This window comes from Crassostrea angulata, chromosome 7 (genome assembly GCF_025612915.1).
Source record: "Crassostrea angulata isolate pt1a10 chromosome 7, ASM2561291v2, whole genome shotgun sequence".
Taxonomy (NCBI): domain Eukaryota; kingdom Metazoa; phylum Mollusca; class Bivalvia; order Ostreida; family Ostreidae; genus Magallana; species Magallana angulata.
Genome location: NC_069117.1, coordinates 43618983 through 43642376, shown reverse-complemented (window position 1 = coordinate 43642376; position 23394 = coordinate 43618983). Strand labels below are relative to the sequence as shown.

Below are 23394 nucleotides of genomic sequence, written 5' to 3'. Positions count from 1 at the left end.
ACCATGATACAAGACTATCATTACAAGTTTTTATTTCATAAAGAACATATTCATGATAATATGTCCCTGTGTGAAGTACAACATACTGGCATTGTACATACAATATAGGTGCCGTATGTATAATGCTGGTGATTTATACAATAAATAAGATACTGTTTCTTATCAACAGTTTAAATGGGAAAACAGTGAAAATAAATAGACTTGTAAGTCTACATTGATTAAGACCAGCCCATAGTTGACAAATTTCATGCATTCATACATTTATTTACATTGTAGAGTCAGCAATTATAGTGCATCTGTATCCAGCACTCTTCTAGTTCCTAGTCATTCAAAGCAAAATCCCTAAACCTAGATCATACTACAAATTCTTACATTATTTAAAAAATTACAAATATTTACAAATGATCACTGAAATATCGTGTCAGAAGCAAACGCTCCAGCGAGTCTGAATTCATGCCCCTCAATAATGGAACATGTCAATTTATGCGGCAGAGACTTGGAGTAAGGTGCTGGTCTTGGTGCAGCTGTCCTCAGAATATACTCCCTGGCCGAGGGGCGGGGGAAGTCGGGTACGGTGTTACTGCTGGTCTCCTCTTTGTTCTCTTCATCGTCCATCACCATGTGCAAGTCCTGAAACAACAATACAGTACATTAGTGGGATAAAAATACAGGATTTTCTATGAACCATCAAGAACATATTAAGCTTCTCTGTGTGCATCAAAAGGGCAACAGATGCCTTCTAAGGGCAGGTTATAGACTATATATGCAGTACAATTTTAATTGCTCCTTTTCTTAGTACTCATTATATCTTTATGTATGTTTGGTGGTTCTTTTTTATTTTAGGCACAAAAGGAACCATCCATATATAAACTTGCTGTTAATATATTGTGTAATTCTCAAAAAAATTACCAGTAACAGAAAACTATATATACCTGAAAATTAGAAAAAAAAATTCAGAGTCTTTAGGGGCAATAACTCTACTGATATGGAATGATTTTACAAAAATCATCTGTGTTGTGCTATAAATATCAAATATATGTTGCAAAGCAAAGAAAAGCATAAGAGAAACTGTGACATCTGGTCTGAAAGATTGGTAAGCAGAAAAAACCAATATACAATGTATTCATTTTCATGGCCATTCCATACAAATGTTTTATTATACATGTAAGTTCATGATTTTAGAATACTCAAATTTCCTAGATATACAGAAAATGAAATATAATACTATTGATAGGTAAAACTTGTGATCTGTAAGTCCAAGCAAAGTTCTCAACTGATTGCTGACTACTGGTATTTTATATGTGAACACAATACTATAAACTCAACAGACTATTACTGCTAGTACATGTACCAATATTTCATAGGTCATTTTCAATTGGTAAAGAGCTATTACAAACACTACCAATCAAATTTCTAACAACTATTTTAATATAATTTTTTAAAATTTTTAATAAGTAAATATAGGAAAGATGAATATAGTGAACAAACCGTGGAAAATAAAAACTACTGTAACTTATAGGAAAACTTACTTGATTCTGTTAGCATCACAGATAAAAATGTAACAATTTAAATGTAAATCCATACCACAAATGTTTTGTTCTGTCACTCAGTTAATTCATTTAGTTCTGCATCAGCAAGCTTTAACCTTACCCGCTGTGCAGCCACAAAGAGTTTGTGGATCATGTTTCCCACTGGCCCTGTGGGTCCACCATTGATGGGGACCTCGTTAATGTGGAGGAGGTCACCGATAAACTTCTCCACTTCCTCTTTTCCACTGGAGCTCTCCACTAGGGAGGAGGGGAACTTGGCCTTTAAGGAGGTTGCCCGTGCTATCAAAGTCTCTGTCAGAGTGATCAGCTTCACCAAGTCCTTGAATGGAAAACTCTTTTTGATACATATAATTATTTAAGAAATGAACTCAATATCTACCCAAGTTATACTCGTATAACCTGGGTTGGGGCAATTTACGCTTTATAATCCGCGAAGCGGATTATAAAAAAGCGTAAATTGCTCCAACCCAGGTTATACGAGTATAACTTGGGTAGATATTGAGTTCATTCCTTATAATTTAATATTCTGGAATTTGCTGTACAAATTGAGTCCGTTTTACTTTTAAAAATGATATGAATCTGTTCAAAATTCAAACGTAACGTCAAGTGAATTAGTACGTTGGTGCATTGTGACGTGTCTTGTGACGTGCAAACCAGGTTATACAAATTTAACTAAATTTTTCTATCCAATCAAATGCCGCGTTACAACCATAATTAAATTATTTTTTGCTTCATTGAAATTAGTTGTACATATAATTATTCTCGTATTGTGAATTACACTCAACATCAAGAGTTTTTTGTTTTGTTTAGCAGTTCCCAGTATCTGATATAGACAAGCTACTAGTAACTGTTTTAGTGTACTTACATGTATTAAGTATTGTAAAATTGCTTAGAATTAATAAATTTTTCTCTCATACAATTATGTTCTCGTTACTTAATTTTTAAAAAGTCTTAATTATGAAACTAGGATCAATAGTGATCCTAGTATCTAAGTTTAATGGCCCTTAGGACAGTTCATTACCTCATATCTTCTGACGTCTTGATGAGGAGTTCTGGTGACCATAGAAGACTTTGATATCAAATGTTCTATCATTTCCTTGACTTTTGGGACATCTGAATCCTCTACAAAAAAATTCAATGACTTGTTAAATGTTTTATTTTATTTGCCATGCATTTACATGTTCATGTATGTATTGTATAAAGAGATAAAATAAAAATTATATCAGCAAACTACTGTGGAATTGAAATTCGTGGGGGCCAATTTCTGAGGATTTTTTGCTTCTTTGTGGGAATGTAAATTAGTGGGTGCATTGGTTTTCAGTTTCAGTAAGAAGTCTAAGACTATCTCTTTCGAAATTTGTTTTTGTTGAGGATGTAAATTTGTAGGGGAGCTGTACTGGGCTACCCAAGAATACCACGAAAATTGAGTTACCACAAAGTCTAATGATTCCACAGTAAATTTTTTTTTTCCAATGATCAATCATCTTAACATTTTTGTGAAATTCAACAGTCTTTTTACTCACCATTGCTAATGATATTGACTATAGATGAATGTAACAACAAGGGCAGTAAATGAACCACAACATCAGCTGGCTTCATTGCAGACAAGAAATGTAGCACCTATAACAATGTGTGAGAAGAAACAATTTTAGTGATATAATAATCCTGTAAACAATTCCACTCAAAGTGGTACATTCCTTTCTACTTTCCAACATACTGTAGATAAAATTTTCTGACAATATTTTCCAAAAAAAAAATCAAAAATATTTGTAAATCAATACTAGTAAAATGTTTACTTCATCAGAGATTTTGATTTATTATTTTGAACATCCTCACGAGTCTTTTTGTTCAGCATTAATGTACTTCCTAAGTTTCTTACCTTTTCAGCCTCCTTCGTGTCATCAAACAACCTCTTCTGTCGTCTGGCTGGCACTGGTTTGGCACTTTGCCAGGCCTCGGACCATATGTTTCCAGGGATTTGCATTCTTGTACTGAGATGGCCTAAATTAAGGTACAGAATATTTGATATAATGAAGATACTACAATAATCTTTTCTTGAAAAGGACCATTCATAAAAACATGTACATAATGTATGCTTTAATTTGGTTAGACTAATAATTTAATCTTTCTTTATTGTCTTGGTAAATGCTTTTGATTCTGATTTCATATATATAATATCTAAAAAACTTAAATTGCATTATGTTCTCGCATTCATTTTCAACCTGTTCATACCTATGGGGTTTTCTTTTGTTGACTCGTCCTCCTCTATCCAGTCCCTTGGGGAATACCACCTGACAAAGTCCTCAATCGTACAGCCAGGATTGGCAGCTTTAAAAGACTCCATGTCTGACACCAGACAGGCACTCTGCATTCTAGCTCTCAGCTGGGCTCCTTCTGACGATGTTCCTAGTCTTCAATGAAATGAAAGATTATTTACTACCTGGGTACCGGTACTTCATCTTCTTCTTTTTTCAGGTTCACTCTGGAAACCAAAAAATCATGCCTTTCCAAGAAAATCATCAAAAAAGTGACGCAACAGGATTTTGGTACAGTAAGGTTTGTAAAATACATTTATATACTGATAACATAGGCAAATAATTTTAAAAAACCAGTTTTCTACATTCATTTTTTTTTTCTGAAAAAACCCCCATCAAACTTGTATATGTGAGAGCTGTTTTTTCAAATGATGTACAATTAATTGATCACTGTAACCAATAAACGGCAAGCAGGATGCTACCTGGCCAACACTTCAGCGTGTTCCTCCAACATGTCCTCTGTCATTGGGGAGGGGTCCTGGGTGATGGGAATGTACAATGGCTCCTCCGAGTTCAGCAATTTCAGATCCCCAGATTTGGCCAGCCGTCCCTCTGGTTTGTGAGTGATGCTATCCACGTAAGAGGAAGAACTCGTCCCTGAGACTTCCATGGAAACCTCCTCTCCTTCAGGAGTTGTTGTTTCCTTCAACAAATATTTTAGAAAATGTAACATAAAGGTCTCATAAAATGTTCCATTCAAAAATAATTTCTAGACTCCTTATTATCAAATACGATAGATTTCATTTCATGTGAGTACTGGGTAAGATTATACTATAAGACATCCATGGTAGTACCCATTATAAAATTTCAATCATGTGATACAGGGGTAGAAATTTTCTTTGAAAATCAACTACTGGAAGTCTAAAGGCTATTGAGCAGTAAACATTCAATAGGCCATGCTGCAAGCTGACTAGCCCAACAACAAACGCTTTTCTAATGTTCAACAGGGACAAAACATTTACCTTGGCTTTGATTGTCTCAACTTCCATCTCTTCATCCTCCTCATTGTCTTCCTCTTCCTCCTCTTCACCATCTTCTTCATTCTCCTCTTCTTCATCTTTCTCCTCATCTTCATCTTCACACTCAAAGAACTCATCATCATCACTAGAGCTGTCTAGATGTGGTCTCTTAGCTGGAATGCCCTCTTTCTCCTTCCTGCTGGTCTGTTTTTGCTGCTCCTTCCTGGATTGCTGCAAGCGCTCGGTAGATTCTTTGCTGACTGTTGCAGTAGTTCCACTAGCTCCACTTTCTTTACTCTGTTCTTCTTCTGGTGCAGCACAAGGTTCAGAGTCTGAGGTGGTTAACTGACTAGATACGGCTTCCTCACTATCTGAGTCCTTCTGCTCTTCCAAAGACTGCCCTGTGTAGCCTTTGTACAACTGTTCCCTCTTGATTTTTCTCTCAATGCAACAATTCAGCATCTGTGAATTAAATATGATCAGAAATTTGTAAAATATAGTGATAAATAATATATTAAATGTGATTTACCGGGGTAACTTCCAATCCGTACAGACACACTGACAACGATAATATTTACTTGTAACTTTTGGTAGAGTAGGCATGTTCCCAAGTTTGGTGATCCTGGGCTTATTCTGCAATCAAACATCCAAGCATTTTACATAAATTGAGAAGATTTTCAGATATCTTTTTTGATATTTCTATGTAAAAATTTGACCCCCATCCACCCCATTGTAGCCCCACCCTACCCCCAGGGATCATGATTTAAACACACTTAAATCTACACCTACAACAGAGCGAAAAGCAGTATCATAACAACCTCGCTACATGATTGAGTGAACTTTGTGCACTTACCCACTGATTAGATACTTGTTCTCCCACCGGTACCTCATTTCTAGGACAAACTCTTGCCATAACTGGGCCACACCTCGAATTCCTCCGTGGTGCATGTTCACCATCACCAGAGCGGTCACCAAATTATGTAACAGACTGTCGTCTGGGGCAGACTTCAGCTGTTTGGATAAATCCTGTAAATAAGATGAAAGAACAAAGTTTATCTCAACAATTCTAAATGATAAAAAACCTACTTTAAAACATTTTTATAAAAAATGTAACTTTGAACAGTTGATTTATTCTAAGTGATATATATATAACATACATGCCAACCTTCCCGATCTAGTCGGGATTTTCCCGATTTGAAGCATCGATCCCGATTTCCCGATCGGGATTTGTAAATTGTACAGAAATCCCGATTTCGTAAATATCACGACAAGATACCCCGATTTCCGACACGAATTTTATATCTCGCGCGGCTTCTGTTTGGCCAGCCAATCAGAAATCGGGATTTAGGGTTGCCATTACTGTTTACCTGTGGCACATGTCGTGATTTGGGATGTGTGAACATGTAATTGGAAGTTAATTGGAGTTAACTGAGAGCGTGTGTTGATAGTAATTAATCGGCATGTATTGTACATGCAGAGAACGACCTAGGCGATCGAAGTTAATTGTTGAATAGATAAAGAACGAATGAAGCAACTGACCATGCTGACAGTCACCGATCGCTTGTAAAATCACTAAATGTTTCCGAGTGATGGTATGTAAAAACATTTTCACTTTAAAGTTAACTATGATTAAAAATTCCTTTAAAATTTGTAAGTCTTTAAATTGTTTAAAGAATTTAATTAAGATCAGCGTAACTATCTTTAAACTATTTTTAGCGTTAACCATGGTGGCTACAGCGAATGGCATATCTGTAAATGCATCCACCCTTCAGGTCGATCAGAAGTCGGAATGCAAACGTTTTGCATTGGAAAAAATCTTTTTAAGATGAAGGTTAGTACAATAAATTGTTAAGTGTATTGTAAACCATTTGTATAATAACATTAACATTATGACAAACACTGCATTCAATAATATATATGCATCATATTTTTTGTAGGCCATTGTCCAAAGAAAGAGAGCATATGTTTCCTGGCTGCAGATTCTTTCACCATGGACCTGAATTTTAAGCACACTTGTTGAAAGTTTTACATTTGTTGTTAAAGAATAAACCTTTTTGTTTTATATTTGTTAGCTTGTTTGGATATATTGAATAAATTCTTATAACATACAAAAAAAGACAAATTATATTTTTACGACTAAATGTCGCGAATTTGTAGAGATGAAAAATGTCGTTCGCGAAAAATCCCCCATGAAGATTTTCAAAAGTTGGCATGTATGATATAAGTACTACAATGTAGTTTACCATGAACACACTGTATATGTTTATTAATCTGATGGTTGGTCACCAAAACACCAAAAGGAGGACAGATTCTTCATGTACTTTTAAAATTACATGAACATAAAACAATTTTACTGATCAGATGCATAATCTTTCTATCTTGAACAGTGTTACCTCAATTATAGAAGAGTATTTAGAGCTCTGTTTGTCACTTTCTGTTTCACTCTCGTCTTTGTCAGTTTTCTCTGATACTGGTTTTGCATCAGGAAACAAAAACTACAAATTAAAACAAAATAAACTTTGACTATGCACTGCTAATTCAATTTGAAATTGGAAAAATCTAACAAAAAAAATTCTAAAAAAAAGTTTATATTCATCGCAATAATATGGAAATACATGTATGGTACATGTAATACACTAAAAGCCATCAAAAATGAGGAAGAAATATTTTGACTTCCACCATCACCTGTGGACTCCAGGGTGTGCTATTCCAGTCAAATCAGAAGAACAAAGATCCTATTCCAGACAAATCCTGTTGAGATACAACTTACCTCTAATAGAGTAGTGAGGGTATCGCCATTAATGGGGGCCTGTCCTGGTTTGATGGCCAGCCTACTACTGGCACTGTGTACCACATTACTGAGGGAGGGAATGTTGTACATTTTGGCCACTTTGGGCTCTGTTAATTTATGTAGGGCCTGACTAATATCTCCTGTTTGGTCTACACAAATAATGAAAATGCACATTAGATTTCAAATATTTACAGAATACTCAAGCACTCAAATAAAAGCAATGCTAGAGTCCATAAAATAGTTTTCTGGCACAGATTTTCAATATTTACTCCTTTAATTTTTTTATTTTTTTTGGAGGGGGGGGGGGGGAAGGTGTTTTTCTCTTTTTGATCTCCATTCTCAGATTTTCCATCAATGAATTACTAGCTAGAATCCAAAGAATATTTCTCTGGTACGCTTGATGAATGGAGTTTTGTGGGTTCCAATGATGTAATATTCTGATGATGTAATAAAGGCTATACTGAGAGTTTTACCATCGTCCTCTTTGGACAATAAGTTCCACAGTAGATCCTCAACTGTCTCTTTTCTGTGTGAAATTTTCAGGAACTCACTCAAGTATTTGCCTGCAACAAGAAATTTTCTCAGTCAATTTAAAGAAACTTCTCTGCATGAATACTAGCCCCTTTCAAGGGGGCCTGGAAAACACATTACACTTCTAAGGATGAAATACACTTTTATGATCAGTATCATGCATAAGTATAATATCTAATCAAATACTGTACACAGGGAAATATTTGATTCAATTAAGTCCAAAAAAGAATCATAAAATTACCAAGAAGACAGTTTGGGTCCTCTGTCATGATGATGCGAACAGCCCACTGTGGTGCCTGCATTGGGTCAAGGTCACTGCAAATCATAGACACAAATGGCCAAAAATATATAATTTGTAGGATCTTAAAATAAAACAACTTTCCACTGGCATTTTATAATGCATGTAATTATTTTCTTTTAAACCTTTAAATGAGAAATAATTGCAGTAAAGAAAGATCAGTCAATTGTAAGAATGAAAATCTGGTAAACTTTTAAAAACATAATTACAGCATCAAAGATGTTTAGAATTGATTTTCTTTCTTCAAATTTGCATTATTTGCTGGCATACCTGTAGTTTTGGTTCTCAACAATCATGTCTTCTGACAAACTAGGCCAGGTGCATGCTAATTGCATCTCACTGAAACAACATTGATTCACATTTACACTAACAGAGTACCAGTACACTGAATATTGTATTAAAACAAAAGGCCCAGGGGTCACATCACTCACCTGAGCAACAAAAGCCATAACTGATCAAATCAGCACTACAGTACCAAATTCAAAATATCTTGACAAATAAGTACGGTAGATCTTGAACAAAGTTTTTTTTTAATTTACTAATTTTTATCCACATATTTTTTTTTAGTAAATATCAAGCCCCTTCTGTTGTTTTAGCACTCCTGAGAAGATTTTGTCTATTCCTATTTTTAAAAAAAACCCTTTATGCCCTATTTTTCTGCAGTGAATCATGATTTGATCATACTTTAATCTGTACCACCAGTGCTTTCACACAAAATTCAGCCTTTTTGGCTAAATGCATTTTTTCTCTATCTTCCTATGTATAAAATTGGCATCATCACATTGTGGCCCCGTCCTACCCCGATGGACCATTCTTTGAATAATTTTGAATCTACACAAATGGTTTTTGAGGAGAAGATTTTTACATATTACTATGTAACTTCACCCCCCCCCCCCCAAATTGTGGCCCTACCCAACCCTACCCAGGGGACATGATTTGAAAAAAAATTGAATTTATACTACCTAAAAATGCTTTCACACAAATTTGAGCTTTTCTGGCTAAATGGTTTTTGAATAAAAAGATTTTTGAAAATTACTAACAATTTTAAATACAGAGGGTTCCACTTAATCTGATAGTCAATTTGTCAGAGAAAAATTATCAGATTAACCGATTATTAAATTACCCGATTTAGCATTTTGGGGTCTTTGATTTTGGTATAGAATAAAATATAACTTGTTTCCAGACATGATTTATCAATGAACAGATATAATCTGTATGTCAATAGTTGGAAATGAAAAATTTACGTTGCATTAGCAATGAAATAGCATTTCAGTCTTTATTTTGTTAGTAAATGCTCAAAAGAAAATGTTTCTTTGTATTACGATGGTTTCAAAGTGAAGGAAATGACTAATTGTCTGAACAGTCCCTCTTTTCACCTGGACTATTTATTTTAATTCTTTTTCTATTATATAAAATGCTCTTAAATAATTAAATATGCATGATAAAAAATTATTTGATTTTTATTTATGAAATTTTCTACCCCGATGTAAAATTGAAAGTAATCAGAATTTCCTCGATGTCACATGTTTCAAAGCCAGTCACATCCGGAACAACTATCGATGTCGGTAGCTTTCATCTTACAAAGACGGGAGCCACCTGTGTGCGTTAAAGTGTAACTAATGCCCTGTAAAGAGTTACTGTGTACACAAGAGGGGTGTCAACCAATTAAACAAAGGAATATACAGGTGTAAGAGGGTGGGAAATCATTATTACACGGTCACAATCCTATCAGATTAACCGAAAATTTGAAGGGATATATAAGAAATGGTTTGGTGTTTTGATATTATATCAGATTAACCGAATTATTCGATTACTGCTATCAGATTAAGTGGAACCCTCTGTAATACTTAATTTTCCTCCTTTACAGAGGGTGTGACCCTTCATTTGAACTAACTTGAATCCCCTTCACCAAGTGATGCTTTGTGCCAAGTTTGGTTGAAATCAACCAAGTGGTTAAGGATAAGATGAAATTGCAAAAAAGCTTATAAAATGATAACAACAACGACAACAAAAAATGGACAAATCTAGCTTTGAGCCTTTGGCTCATGTTAGCTAAAAACAATTGGCTTTTGCCATATCAAAAATAGATAACTTTTTCCTGTCAATATTTATGAACAAACTGATTACATGTACATTATTTTGCTTTTTAAAATTGTGATCGGTTTTTAAAATCATTGATGTACTAGTTCAATTATTCTTTGTGATATCTATCTCTTCACTGTCCAGGCCTACCTTACAGGATCCTCTGAAGCTCCAAATGGAAGATTCCCAAAATCTGAACAGCCTACCTCATCTTCCATAGGGGATGAAAAATCTTGAAACATATAACAAAGATAATGCAAGAAAACATGATTTTAAATAATTATATAGCCAGCTGGGCAGTGTGGAGAACAAATCATAAAAAATTCACTGTCAATCTTGTATAAGCTCAGCACACAAATACAAGATTAACCATGGTTATGAGGTTCTGACTACACTTATAAATAAGAATCTTAAATTTCTTTCCACAATTTCTGCTTTGTTTGTATCTGCCATTCTTCTTGCTCAGTGCATATAGTTCATAAACAAATATTTGTATTCAGCATAAATAAAACGAAATTATCCCTTCATTAAATGCAAATTTACCCCACTTAATCATAAAGAAATAAACTGACAATAATGTTTGTTTGACTGTTTTGTGTCTGGCATCAAGTACACAGGATGTCTGCCATGCTGTCTGTCACTCATTATAAATAACACAAACTGCTCTTTTGAAATACCATTAACATATTTTTTTTTTATTGTTATTTTTTTTATTATTTTTAAAAACATGTTAAAGGGATTATTTAGGGAAGAAAAACCATCAAACGCACATCCTGAAAGCTGCACTCTGATGCAAACATGCAAGTTCAGACTCATGCAGTTCCTTACCTTTAGAATTCACCCGTACATAAACTAGACAGAGATAAGATTTGTTTTGTATAACTGCTTATCATAAAAGTAAAATAAAGTTACCGCCTTTGTGATTTTAAAAACATAGAAAAAAGATTTAATACACTGTGCAATTTTTAAGTGAGGCTTAATCGGTGTGTACATGTACCTGGTGGTTCTTGGGGCCAGGTAGAATTGTGCCACTCTGTCAGAATGTAGGTGAACCTCACAGCGACCATGACTGTGGGTCTTGGCATCACCTGTGTTGCCTGGAAAAAACCCCCACCAATGTTCATACATGTATATAAATTACAGGTAATTTTTTTAGTCCCATCTATTCCATCTATATCACTTAGACTAATGATGGAAACAATATGAACATCAAACTGGTTCTTAAATGATTTAAATATTTACAGCTGTTAAACATATATGATCCTTAATCTTTGAATAATTTGAGACCACTTGCCATATTTTCTCAATTCAATTCAATGCTTTGCTAATAGATACAAATCAACCCCTCCACCCAACCACCCACCGATGCAGTTTTGTAATTTGTATAGTGGGATGCCGCCTGCACAAGAATTTACATCCAAAAATGTATAAACATTTGTAAACATAAAAGCTAATATTTTTTATACTGGAAAGGGTTACCCAATTAAAATCACAATGAACCAGTAATTTTTGATTTAGTACCCTTGAACATTAGCCTCCAATAAAAGAACATGATTCTAGTTTACATGAGAAATGAAATATACAGAACCATTTTGGCCTTGAAGACATCAAGCAGCCCAGATAGATGGCTGTACTGAGGGGGAGCTGTCTTGAGGTGAATGACATCAAAGTCAATGGAGGAGCCCGGCAGTACACAGGCCCCAGAGAACATCTGTCTCCAGTACTGCTGGATCTGTATGAACACTGGCACAGGGCTGTAACACAGTCACCACATAACTGCTACATTATGTATCAACTTCATAGTTGCTTATTGTTGTTACAAGGGTTCCTACCAACACATTTTGGTCAAATTTTCCAATAAAATAAAACATGCTTTTTTTTTTACCGATGCTTCAATTTTCATAATAATTTTCATTATCTTTTTTCTTAAGTCATTCACGAATCTTTATGAATTATATCAGTCAATTTAATATCTACAGACTATTGGCTGTTCTTTTCTACCACGTCATGGGGTCTGACATTAGACTTACCTTCCTGTGTTGTTAAGGGCTATGGAGACTGAGCTGAGCAGGATCTTTATCCTACTCTCTGATTCTATTGCAGCAGACGACTGGGAGGGTGTAATGACAACAAACTCTTGTAAGCCAAACCTAAGCAGGGAAATTAAAGGTCCTTGTAAAAATAGAAATGAGTCTACTCCATATGTTTTAAAACTGATAAGAAAGTAAAGAGACAGAAAGTTTTCTGAAAGGTACCGGTACTTGGCTTACCATCTTGAAAGACAGTGTGATTTTGATGGGAAGTCATTATCCAAACTCATCATGTCGGCCATGACTGTGGGTAAAGCCTCTGGAAACATTCAAAAAAATTTCTATTAAAAAGCTATTTATATCTTTATACTTTGTCATAACAGTAGTTTAGTTTTCAGAATAACTCCTACTTATACTCATGTTTGCTTTGCAAGGATTCTGTCCATAACTTTATTCATTTCAATGTCTCTTTTAAAATCATTATCAGAAATTTAATTGAGTGTAAAGATGAGTGATGACTCTAAAATGATATTTTAATGACCTTTAATGACAGATAAAGAGCTAGAGAAATCATGGTGAACACAAAAGAATGGAAATGAAGCTATGTCTGTTGAAAAAGGAGTTAGAAAATGACTTACACTCATCTTGGTGGCCAATGGTCTAAACCATTTGTTTTCAGATGAGTATAAACAAATCTGCCTCTTGGTTAGTGAAGATGGCTTTCCATCTGAAGGTGAATAGTGAAGGAGATTTTCCTTCTAAAGGTAAGTGAATAAGACTTTCCCTCTGGTTTGTGAAGAAGACTTACCCTTTTAAGGTTAGTGAAGAAGACTTACCCTCTTAAGGTTAGTGAAGAAGACTTACCCTCTGAAGGTTAGGGAAGAAGACTTACCCTCTGAAGGTTAGGGAAGAAGACTTACCCTCTGAAGGTTAGGGAAGAAGACTTACCCTCTGAAGGTTAGGGAAGAAGACTTGACTTACACTCTGAAGGTTAGGGAAGAAGACTTACTCTCTGAAGGTTAGGGAAGAAGACTTACCCTCTGAACTTTCCTTTTCTTCAGATTCATCATCAGGACTTGGTCTGGATTCTTCTCCAGATTTCTGTATGTCGTCTCGCTCCAGATACTTGTACGTCACAAGAAACGAAAAGTCAGCAAAACTGATGGATTCTTTCTTCTCATGCCATTTACCAGTGCTGAGACTGCCCTGTTTAATAAAAAGAAATCTGTACAGAGTAAAATAATGTATTGTAAAACTTGTGTGTCACTAAAAGATTGTGTGATAAAGTGCCAACCATATCTGGCTGGTTTGTAACTGACCATGAAAACTCTCTTATGCTTATGATTTTATTAGAACAATTAAGTTAGTCATTGGAGACTGACCCTGGTTCAATCCATGTTCTCTGAGCTATATTATGTTTTGAAAAACTATAACAGTACACTCCCTTAGAAAGGATTATCTTAGGAGAAGACTAGGTGAACAATATTTCAATTTAATGATAGGAGTTTTGTCTTATCCTTCTTACATTTGTCAATAAAAAACATGTATATGTTCAATTTAATTCACATTTTCACATTCACATTTACTTGCTCTGACATCATAAAATGTTACAAACACCAAGCACTTTTATTGACATTTGCCAAACACCACTACAACTTATATGTATATTCCACTTGTACTGAAACCAATTATTTCAAAATAAAACTTAATCCATAGACTCAATTTCTCATTTTCTTTGCAATAATAAAACATAACTCTTAAACTGAATTTCCAATATTAAATTTTTGTTTATATTGAAGTAAATGATCCATCTGCTGATAATGAGTTTTTAAAAAAAGTTTTCCAAGACAGCTTCTGTAATGGTTTTACGACTTTAAAATTATGTTGGTAGTAACCAAGGTTTCAGTAAATGATTTTTCACCTGCTGTGATATAATTTCCCTGCATGTGTTATAAATATATAAGAAATAAACAAGTAACAGTTATCAAAGAAGCTGAATTGCCTTCTGTGGAATCCTTTTGATTCGTGGGGGCTAATGTTCATGGTTAGCCAAAATTTTCTTAGTAATTAATATAAAACAGACACTTGTATGTGGGGATGTAAATTCATGGGCAAAGGTTACCCAAGAAAGCTACGAACATTGGTCCCCCACGAACAATGATGATTCAAAAGTAGCTGATAAAACAAAACTATTTCAATTTGTTACCTTTTGGTCAATTTTGCTTCAGTATTCTTAATTTTGATTGGTTTCCCAAATTTCAATGTATTATATTTTAATGAGTTTGTATCTTTTCAAAAACATTTTTTATAAATTGTAATTTGATGCTTTAATTACGGTACCCTTGGGGCCGGAGGTAGAGGGTTACTGTTGACTAACTTCCATTCGTGTAAAACTTCCTCTAGTCTGGCCACATATCTGAAACAAAAGAACATGAATACTATGTACCTCACATTTAAAATAACTTTAAAAAGATTTAAAAACAATCAATACATGAATTTCACTTTATCAAAGTTGATACACAATTATAAACAGAGGAGTGTATATGCTTCAGATAAATACACATAAAACACAAATCAATCATATAAATACATGAAATTCCTCTGAACAGACACATGTTCTCACATTAATATTCTATCTAACAGAATTTCATGTTAAGTGCATGATATTTTTTTTTTTGGTAAAACACAGTGCCTTAGTCAATATCAAATATTGTGAAATGCATTGACATTAATTGGTTAAAAATTTGATGTAAAACACAATTTTCATGTAAATTAATTTTTAGAAAAATAAGAGTCATTCAATCAGCACAATTTGTTCCCATTAAAGCACAATATTGTTATTTCTGAACAAATCTATTTGAATAATAAAGATTACCTTTTGGTCCCAAATATTGTAAACTTTTCCAATATTGTTATTAAATTTTCTCCAACATTCAACAACATTTGCCACTTACAACCACATTAGTAAATATTACAATAAAAAAAAACTTAAATTAATCTCTGTTTGGAAATAAATATAACCAATTTATAGTACAATTGACACAAATATAGATGTGGGGCACTGATAAAGCAATTCTTAACCCATTACCCCTCCATTTTTTAAAATTCTTCAAATTTCCCTAGTAATATTAATTCTATGAATTGAAAGGCAACCCAAATACAAGTACACTATATCTGGACAATTTAAACATAGTAGGATATGGGGCAAAGAGTCAATGTCCTAAGGGGCAGTTTGATACAAACTGTTTGTGCTCCAGTAACTACATTTAAACAGTCTGGGAAAATTACATCAGTGATTTTTCATCCTTAGGTGTTTTTTTTATTTAAAATAATTTTAACCTTTATGACAACAAGACATGCTTCAATGCAACCACACTAAGCATCCATTTCAGTAAATTTCTATTTTTCATCTTTTTAAGCCTCTATGACATCACAACATACTTTAGTGCAACCTCTTGGCATCTGGGTCAATAAATTCCTGTTCCTTCAACTTTTATATTTTTTCAAATGTTTAACTTTAGCAATAAAAATGTAGCTATTTTTCCGCATTTATTGCCCAGAATTTGATATTTTAAACATGACTTGGCGTTTAAAAATAAATCACATACGTCTACCAATAAATAAAGCATTGATGGGAAATTGTTTTTTTTCTTTTACAGATCAAGCTTGAACGATTTTTTTCCAATCTGTTTCGTTCAATTGCACATAAATTCAATTAAATGTCACGAAAATTTCAGTAAACATCATAAACATTAAGCTAAAGTGCCATTAATATTTTTTGATACAAACTTCAACTACCTGAAGAAAAACAAATCTAAATTATGCTCATTGCTAATGACAGTTTTTTGTGCAAGTTAAAAGCACTGGAGAATTCTGATGGGATTAAACTGCTTTATAGGGATTTAAACACACATAAAATATTCTATCCTTAGCAAATACCAATGGAACACCAATGAGAAATACAAAGTGTACATGTGATTCATTTTGATATGTGTCCTGTGTTAAATTAAAAATACCAATTTTACTCTTAATTGATGTATATTTCAATAATTATTGTGTACATATCTCAATTAGCAGTTTTAAATTTACTTTATTCCAGTGATTATAATGTAAACATACTACATTTGGCTGTGTATTCATTTAGCGCTTTTGGTGGAATGCGGCTTCAGCTAAATCAAGTATATCGCTAAATGCCATGCATAGTTGTATAAGAATAGTCACATTCAGGAATATGCTAATTCAAATCCATGCCAACTTGTTAAAAAACTAAGAAATTATGCGCACAAGTTTGTAATTTTGCAGGAACCATCGACACGAATCAATTGGGATTTAATTAAGGAATAAGGAATTAATCTTTAAGCATTATGAGGTGATCATTTTGGTCGGGACGTTATTAAATCCAATAAAGCCCGAAGGGCTTTATGATAAATTTGATCACGGCCCGACCGAAATTATCACCTCATAATATTCAAAGAATGATTCCTTATTACCGGTACTTATATTTATATAATTTTAAACCATTGTATGATTAAATATTTAAATATAAATAAGCAAACCCTGCTGGCGCCTTATTGTTATTCCAGTACTATCTGCCTTTGGCATGGCAGGCCATCATACTTAAGCGTGGTGCGTCTTTAGGAGACAAAACTTTGGTGAAACCATCAGACTTTGACTTTGCATTGGCAACAAACCAACAGACTTTGGTGTGACCATCAAACTATAGAGTCTTACTTATATACATCTTTAATTAACTCTATTTCAAGTCACTCACTGACAATAATAAGAAAGAAGAGGCCCAGGGCCACATCGCTCACCTGAGCAACTATAGCCTTAACTCTGATCAAATTAGCATTATACTCAGGGGCTGATAAATCCGATTGCCCGACGCACGGGGCAAGTGATTTTTCTGTTCGGGGCAAGTAAAAATTTGGTAGGGGCTTGCATGTGGGCAAGTGACTTTTTAACTTTTGCATATGTACTGAAAATGAAAGTACCATATTTTGCCGAATATAATGCAATTATATATAATAATGATATCAATGATAAAACGCACTTTTTTCAAAAAAATTCTTTACAATCTAAGGGTGATTAAATTATACACCACATTAGGCTTTTGACCTTTTTTTTTCTTGGTACAGCACTGGCTATAATCATCATTAAATTAAATTCTCACTATATATACTGTTATTCTGAACTACGTACTGTTCTTTTGTTTGTTTATCATAATGATTAAAGCTAATTTTATCTTTGTAAGAGCTTTTTTAAATTGCAAAAACTGTTTTGATTATAATCTTTTAAAAGATAAATACTTATAAAATGGCAATTTAACATAAATTTTAGCTGTTTATTCTATGTTCAACTTCTTTGAGCTGTGTTCACTGTCTCCATGTACTCCGCCATAACTGATGCTAAAAATAGATAATGCCTATTATCACTCGCTAATCATTATCATAGCCTAAAGCTTTTTAAAAATTAAAATATCAGGCTTAATATGATTACATATACCCCGGTAATAAATTTGAACTAATCAACTCGCTGATGATTCATTTCACCTTTATTTTTAACACCTCTGTGGTCTTATTGAAACCACGGTTGTGCATGAACATGCGTGCGCTTGTCACCTATTATCTCAGACATTCACTTGAGGTAAAAGAAATTATTAAAACACCCAAAACTGTTAATGTTTTATACCTTTACAACAAATTCAATTAAATATCAATATGTAAAGTGTTGATTTCTTATCACATTCTCAAGAAAGCCAAGCGGAAGAGATGTTAAATCAAAACCATATATGTTTCATAAAGAGTATTTAAAGTGGAAAAATTCAATTTAAAGGGCAAAAACATCGTATGGTATGTGTATTGTTTATTTTTAATCACAATAAAGAATTTGGCATGGCTAGTAAATATTGAGGTAGGGCAAGTAAATTTGCCTAGCCACTTGCCCAAAGGCAAGTGCTTTAAAAAATGTATTTGTCATCCCCTGATTACAGTATCGAACTAAGTACAGTAGATCTTGCTAAAAAAAAATTAAAAATCTGCCAATTTTTATCCACATATTTTTTGCGGGAATATACTAAATAGCAAGCCCTTTCTGTTGTACTTGTAAGAAAATTTTTCTCTATTCCTATATACCCCCCCCCCTTTTGGGACCCACTTTTCTCTAGGGGATCGTGGTTTCATCAAACTTTAATCTGCACAACCTGTGCTTTCACACAAGTTACAGCTTTTTGAACTGAAAACTTTTCCAGAATATTTTTAAAAATTTTCTCTATATATTCCTATGTAAAACTTCATCCCCCACTGTGGCCTCACCCTACCCCCGGCGACTATGATTTGAACAAATTTGAATCTATACTATCTGAGGATGCTTCCACTCATATTTGCGCTTTCCTGGCCTAACAGTTTTTGAGAAGAAGATTTTTAAAGATTTTCTCTATATATTCCTATGTAAAACTTGATCCCCCTATTGTGGCCCCACCCTACCCCCAAGACCATGATTTGAACAAACTTGAATCTACGCTACCTGAGGATGCTTCCATACAAGATACAGCTTTTTTGGCCTAGTAAAAGTATTTGAGAAGAAGATTTTGAAAAATACCAACAAATTTTCAATTATTCTAAATTATCTCCCTTTTAAAGAGGGTGTGGCCCTTCATTTGAAAAAACTTGAACCCCCTTCACCCAGTGATGCTTTGTGCCAAGTTTGGTTGAAATCTGCCAAGTGGTTCTGGAGAAGAAGATAAAAATGTGAAAAGTTTACAACAACGACAACGCCGCTAACACCAGCACCAACAACAACAGACAATGGACAAATTTTGATTAGAAAAGCTCACTTGAGCTTTCAGCTCAGGTGAGCTAAAAAAGGCTAAAAATAGGAGATGAGATATGCATATAATATATACACAAATAGTTAATGAAATATGATATTATCGGTAACTATATACTAGTACATGTGCTATTCACTTTTTAGTTATTCAAAACAGTACTTTAGGTAATACACAAAATTTAAACTTAGACATATTCCTTAAAAGCATCCAAACCAATTTTTAATAAACATGTCATTATTACCTTTCCCAGTCTGACGCTGTAGTAAAATCTGTGATCTCAAAGACATCAGCATCCTGTAAACAATCACTATGTACATAAATACATGAATGGCCAAGTTCTGTTCATACATGTATTTTACATGTTGAACAAGGTTTGATACTGTCTCCACATTATCACTTTTGTTAATCAAAAGCAGAATCAAGTCCACAAACATGATACTCATGATAATGTATAAAAGCAAGAAGGTATTCTTGTAGAGTGACTCACTATATACATGTATTACTTTATAAAAGGATTCTACTTGTATCTTTTTTTAAAATCTGAAACATTTTTCAATCTGCTTAGAGAAAACAGCGACAAAATCATAATGGCTTAATATGCTCTGTACCAAGATTATTGTAAAATATCAAAAAGGTGAAGGAAACAGCAACTTGGGACAGACTATATATAGCTCAACTGACCTAAAAAGTTACATGATAATGTTAGAGTTAATGTATACTTTAAAAAGATTGCATTATTCTCTCTCTCTCTTTCTCTCTCTCTCTTGCCCTCTCTCTCATTATTGCTTTTATCGAAAAGGTGAACCTACTGCAGATATTATATTATGCAGGGATTCATTGACAGTCAGTCCTTGAAAAAATCCCCTTGGACTGACACAACAGTTACCCTAATCAATCTGCATTGATTGGTCAATCTTCTAATCTTCATTGTTGAAGACCCCGGCCCTTGTCATAAATTATTAATTTCACATTTGGTGCTTTTCTGTAGATATCATGTATTGTAAAAAATTAAGGAACATACACATGCATTGTTATTGTTTCAGGTATATCAACTTAAAATTTTACTGAGCAAATTTGAAATTAGCACCAGGTGCAGAAACCATGGTGGTCCAAAGTGGTAAACTTTTCCGTAGACTTGTTAAAATAATACCCTTCTAATTAGGAGGAGAGATGACATAAAAATAAGTTGTAAGCCCTGTCAAATATCCACAGATGCATTTGATGATCTCAGCAAGGAAGGGTCCGATGGAGTGTTAGATAAAGTATACATGGAAAAATTCACCCTCATTGTTCGAACACAGCCAGGTCTGGGCACAGGAGTTCGAATTTTTATCAATAAAGCCAAAAAACTTACTTTATTGACTGACCCATGAGCTATGCGTAAGCTCATGGGTCAGTCAATAAAGTAAGTTTTTTGGCTTTATTGATAAAAATTCGAACTCCTGTGGTCTGGGCGATTTAAATGCAGAGTGAAAGCTGTTTGCAAATGTAGCAAGGCCAAAATTACACAGGGTCACTGGGTCAGGGCGAAAATACCCTGTATACAGTAATCAGGAATGAAAGCTGCGTGAAAGCTGTTTTCACATATCTATGTGAAGCTTTATTTATATTCATATTACAAACATATTTGCTATTTTCTTAAATCTTTCATCTGTGGTAATAATTAGGTCATTTCATTAGGTCAAAATTAACATACTCAGAATCAAAATGCATATCAAAAGTCTTTATTATCTATACAGGATTTCATTTCATAGTTAAAGAAAGTAAATAACAACGTGTCAGCTGATATTAAGCATCAATATTACAATACACTTACTTCGTCAGCTGCCATTGGGTTTGTTTTCGTGAAATAAATTGTACATCGAGCCCGAACAAAATTGAAGTTGTGTGTAGTGTTTCCTTCAGCATGCATAACTTTAGGGTATACAGGGCAATATAAAAAGGGGTGTATATGGCTGTGAGATAATTATATATAATTTTTATATTCATATACATTATACTTGTTTTTTGCCGTATTCACTTACGTTTTTATATATTTTTGATGGCCATTTTTAACTCTAGCTTAACCATTCATCATAACGCGAACCTATGTATGCGGTGGGAAATAATGATGAAATATGTCATGATTTATACAGGCATTGTTAATCCCTTTGAACATACTGGAAAATTTTAAAACTAAGAATGTGAGGTATATATAGGGCTTTATTATATTTGAGGTTTTTTTTCTCAAGACCATCCCACCTTATTATACTCGTATCTATAAAATGAAGAACCATTTTAACAAGACCTTGGACTTTGGGTAGTTGTGTCAAAGAGCAGTATGATGTAGGCCTGTCTATTTCTTTGAAATCAACAAGATTTGTCTGGACTACGCAATCGGTGTATTTCACTTGTTTTGACGTAAGAAATAGAAAGCGACACCCTACTGAAAATCCAAGGTATTATTAAAATGGTTCTAAATCATCAGTTACTTTTTCTGTGTTACCCACTAGATATGATGCTTTTCTCAAACTATTGTTACAAAAAAAATTGCGTTCTGTCATTCTTCAAAGTTCTGCAAGCAGAGTCACTCGTTGCATTATGAAGGTCTTTTTTGTCATTGTCTTCCCTCCGAGGATTTATTTCGCAATAATCCTGTACCAAACAAACAACTTTTTTTTATACCAAATTACCACTTAACATTCCATTGACATTCATATGGCCTTCCAGTGACTCTAGAAGCGATCACTTTAGTAATACCATATCGTCTGGAATAATCTTTCAAACGCAATTTTATACGTACCGGGGTATATTGCCAGAAATTTCTTGGGCTTCAAATATTTTGTTGATAGAGTTAAAAAAAAAAATACACCTTACGTCACTTATTAAAGTGATATACGTGTTCTTTTTTTTTTTCTTTTTTAATTTCGAACGCGGATGTTTGTTGGTTCAAATTTTAGATAAACACCCAGAACCAAGTCCATTAAACGAGATCAATATGGGGGTAATTTAAATGATATATCTCAAAACAAGAGTTTTATATCTCAGTTTAGAGGATGATTGGTCCAACACACAAGCCAAGAGCTTACTTTTAAGAAATCCTTTTATATCGAATCTTTTAGAGTTTTTTAACCGAATAGTTTTGGGAAGTGACGTCAAGTTTACACAAAGAAACAAAAATCTAATAATTATTCAACATACTTACAATTTACAAACCTTTTAAAACAAGATTTTATGGATCTAGAATTGCGACTATTTTATCTGAGCTGAAAATTGTCACCCGTAGGAACCTGTCTTCACCAGTTATACAATTTAGTTTCGCTCAATATGAATGTATCCAAGATTATCAAAACGATAATGCAGTTTCTTCGTTGTATCTTTCGAAAATACAAAAGTCGCAATAACTGTCACACGAGAACAAACATGGAACTTGCATCAGGAGTAAAGCACATTGCACAACATGGAATGAATCTAATCTATATATAGGATTTTTTTTTATTTTCAGCAATAGTTTTAGAATACATTGTATTATGAAATCACCCCCCTCCGATGTAGTTGTATTTAAACTCTCTTGGTATAACTTGAATTCTTTATATCAAGTCTGAAAAATGAAGATTTTTGCTACATATATCATAGAAAAATATACCACAGACACTGTCGTAATTGTTGAATTGAATTGAATTGAACATATTTTATTGAATAAATCAAAAGGATAAGACACAAGTTCTAAAACTTAGATAGTCTTCTCCTAGTAATGAAATTTTATAAATATTGCCAGTAATAACGTTAGAGATGAATACACATAAATATACATGAATAAACAATCTACTGCATATATAATATCACCTTATAAATTCAGACATTTTTTAAAAAACGACCACATTCACTCAAAAAAATTTGTACCGTCTTGAAAATTTCAGTGTTTTGTATATATGTCAACGAATCATCCCCCCATAACAATAAATGTGCATCTATAATGTGTACATAACGTAATGTCAATAGCTTATTCATTAGAGAATTCCGAGCTCTT

The 23394-nt window shown here is 33.7% G+C and overlaps 1 protein-coding gene across 2 annotated transcripts; it reads right to left on the bottom strand.

The window, feature by feature from the left end:
* Nucleotides 1-7: 7 nt before the first annotated feature.
* Nucleotides 8-21232, bottom strand: LOC128155787 (rab3 GTPase-activating protein catalytic subunit-like). Of its 2 annotated transcripts, XM_052817644.1 has the most exons (25): nt 21202-21232; nt 19627-19679; nt 14897-14972; nt 13594-13762; nt 12797-12875; nt 12557-12676; nt 12115-12280; nt 11524-11623; nt 11355-11378; nt 10677-10758; nt 8715-8783; nt 8388-8461; nt 8089-8178; nt 7595-7764; nt 7218-7319; nt 5678-5850; nt 5403-5457; nt 4828-5286; nt 4288-4508; nt 3783-3961; nt 3430-3551; nt 3074-3170; nt 2572-2672; nt 1651-1869; nt 8-630 (listed from the first exon to the last, which is right to left on the bottom strand). In XM_052817644.1, the coding sequence occupies exons 1-25, from the start codon at nt 21214-21216 to the stop codon at nt 406-408; spliced, it is 3240 nt and encodes a 1079-aa protein (XP_052673604.1). In that variant the 5' UTR covers nt 21217-21232; the 3' UTR covers nt 8-405. The 2 variants fall into 2 exon arrangements, with proteins under 2 accessions (XP_052673604.1, XP_052673605.1); XM_052817645.1 differs by lacking the exon at nt 11355-11378.
* Nucleotides 21233-23394: the final 2162 nt, after the last annotated feature.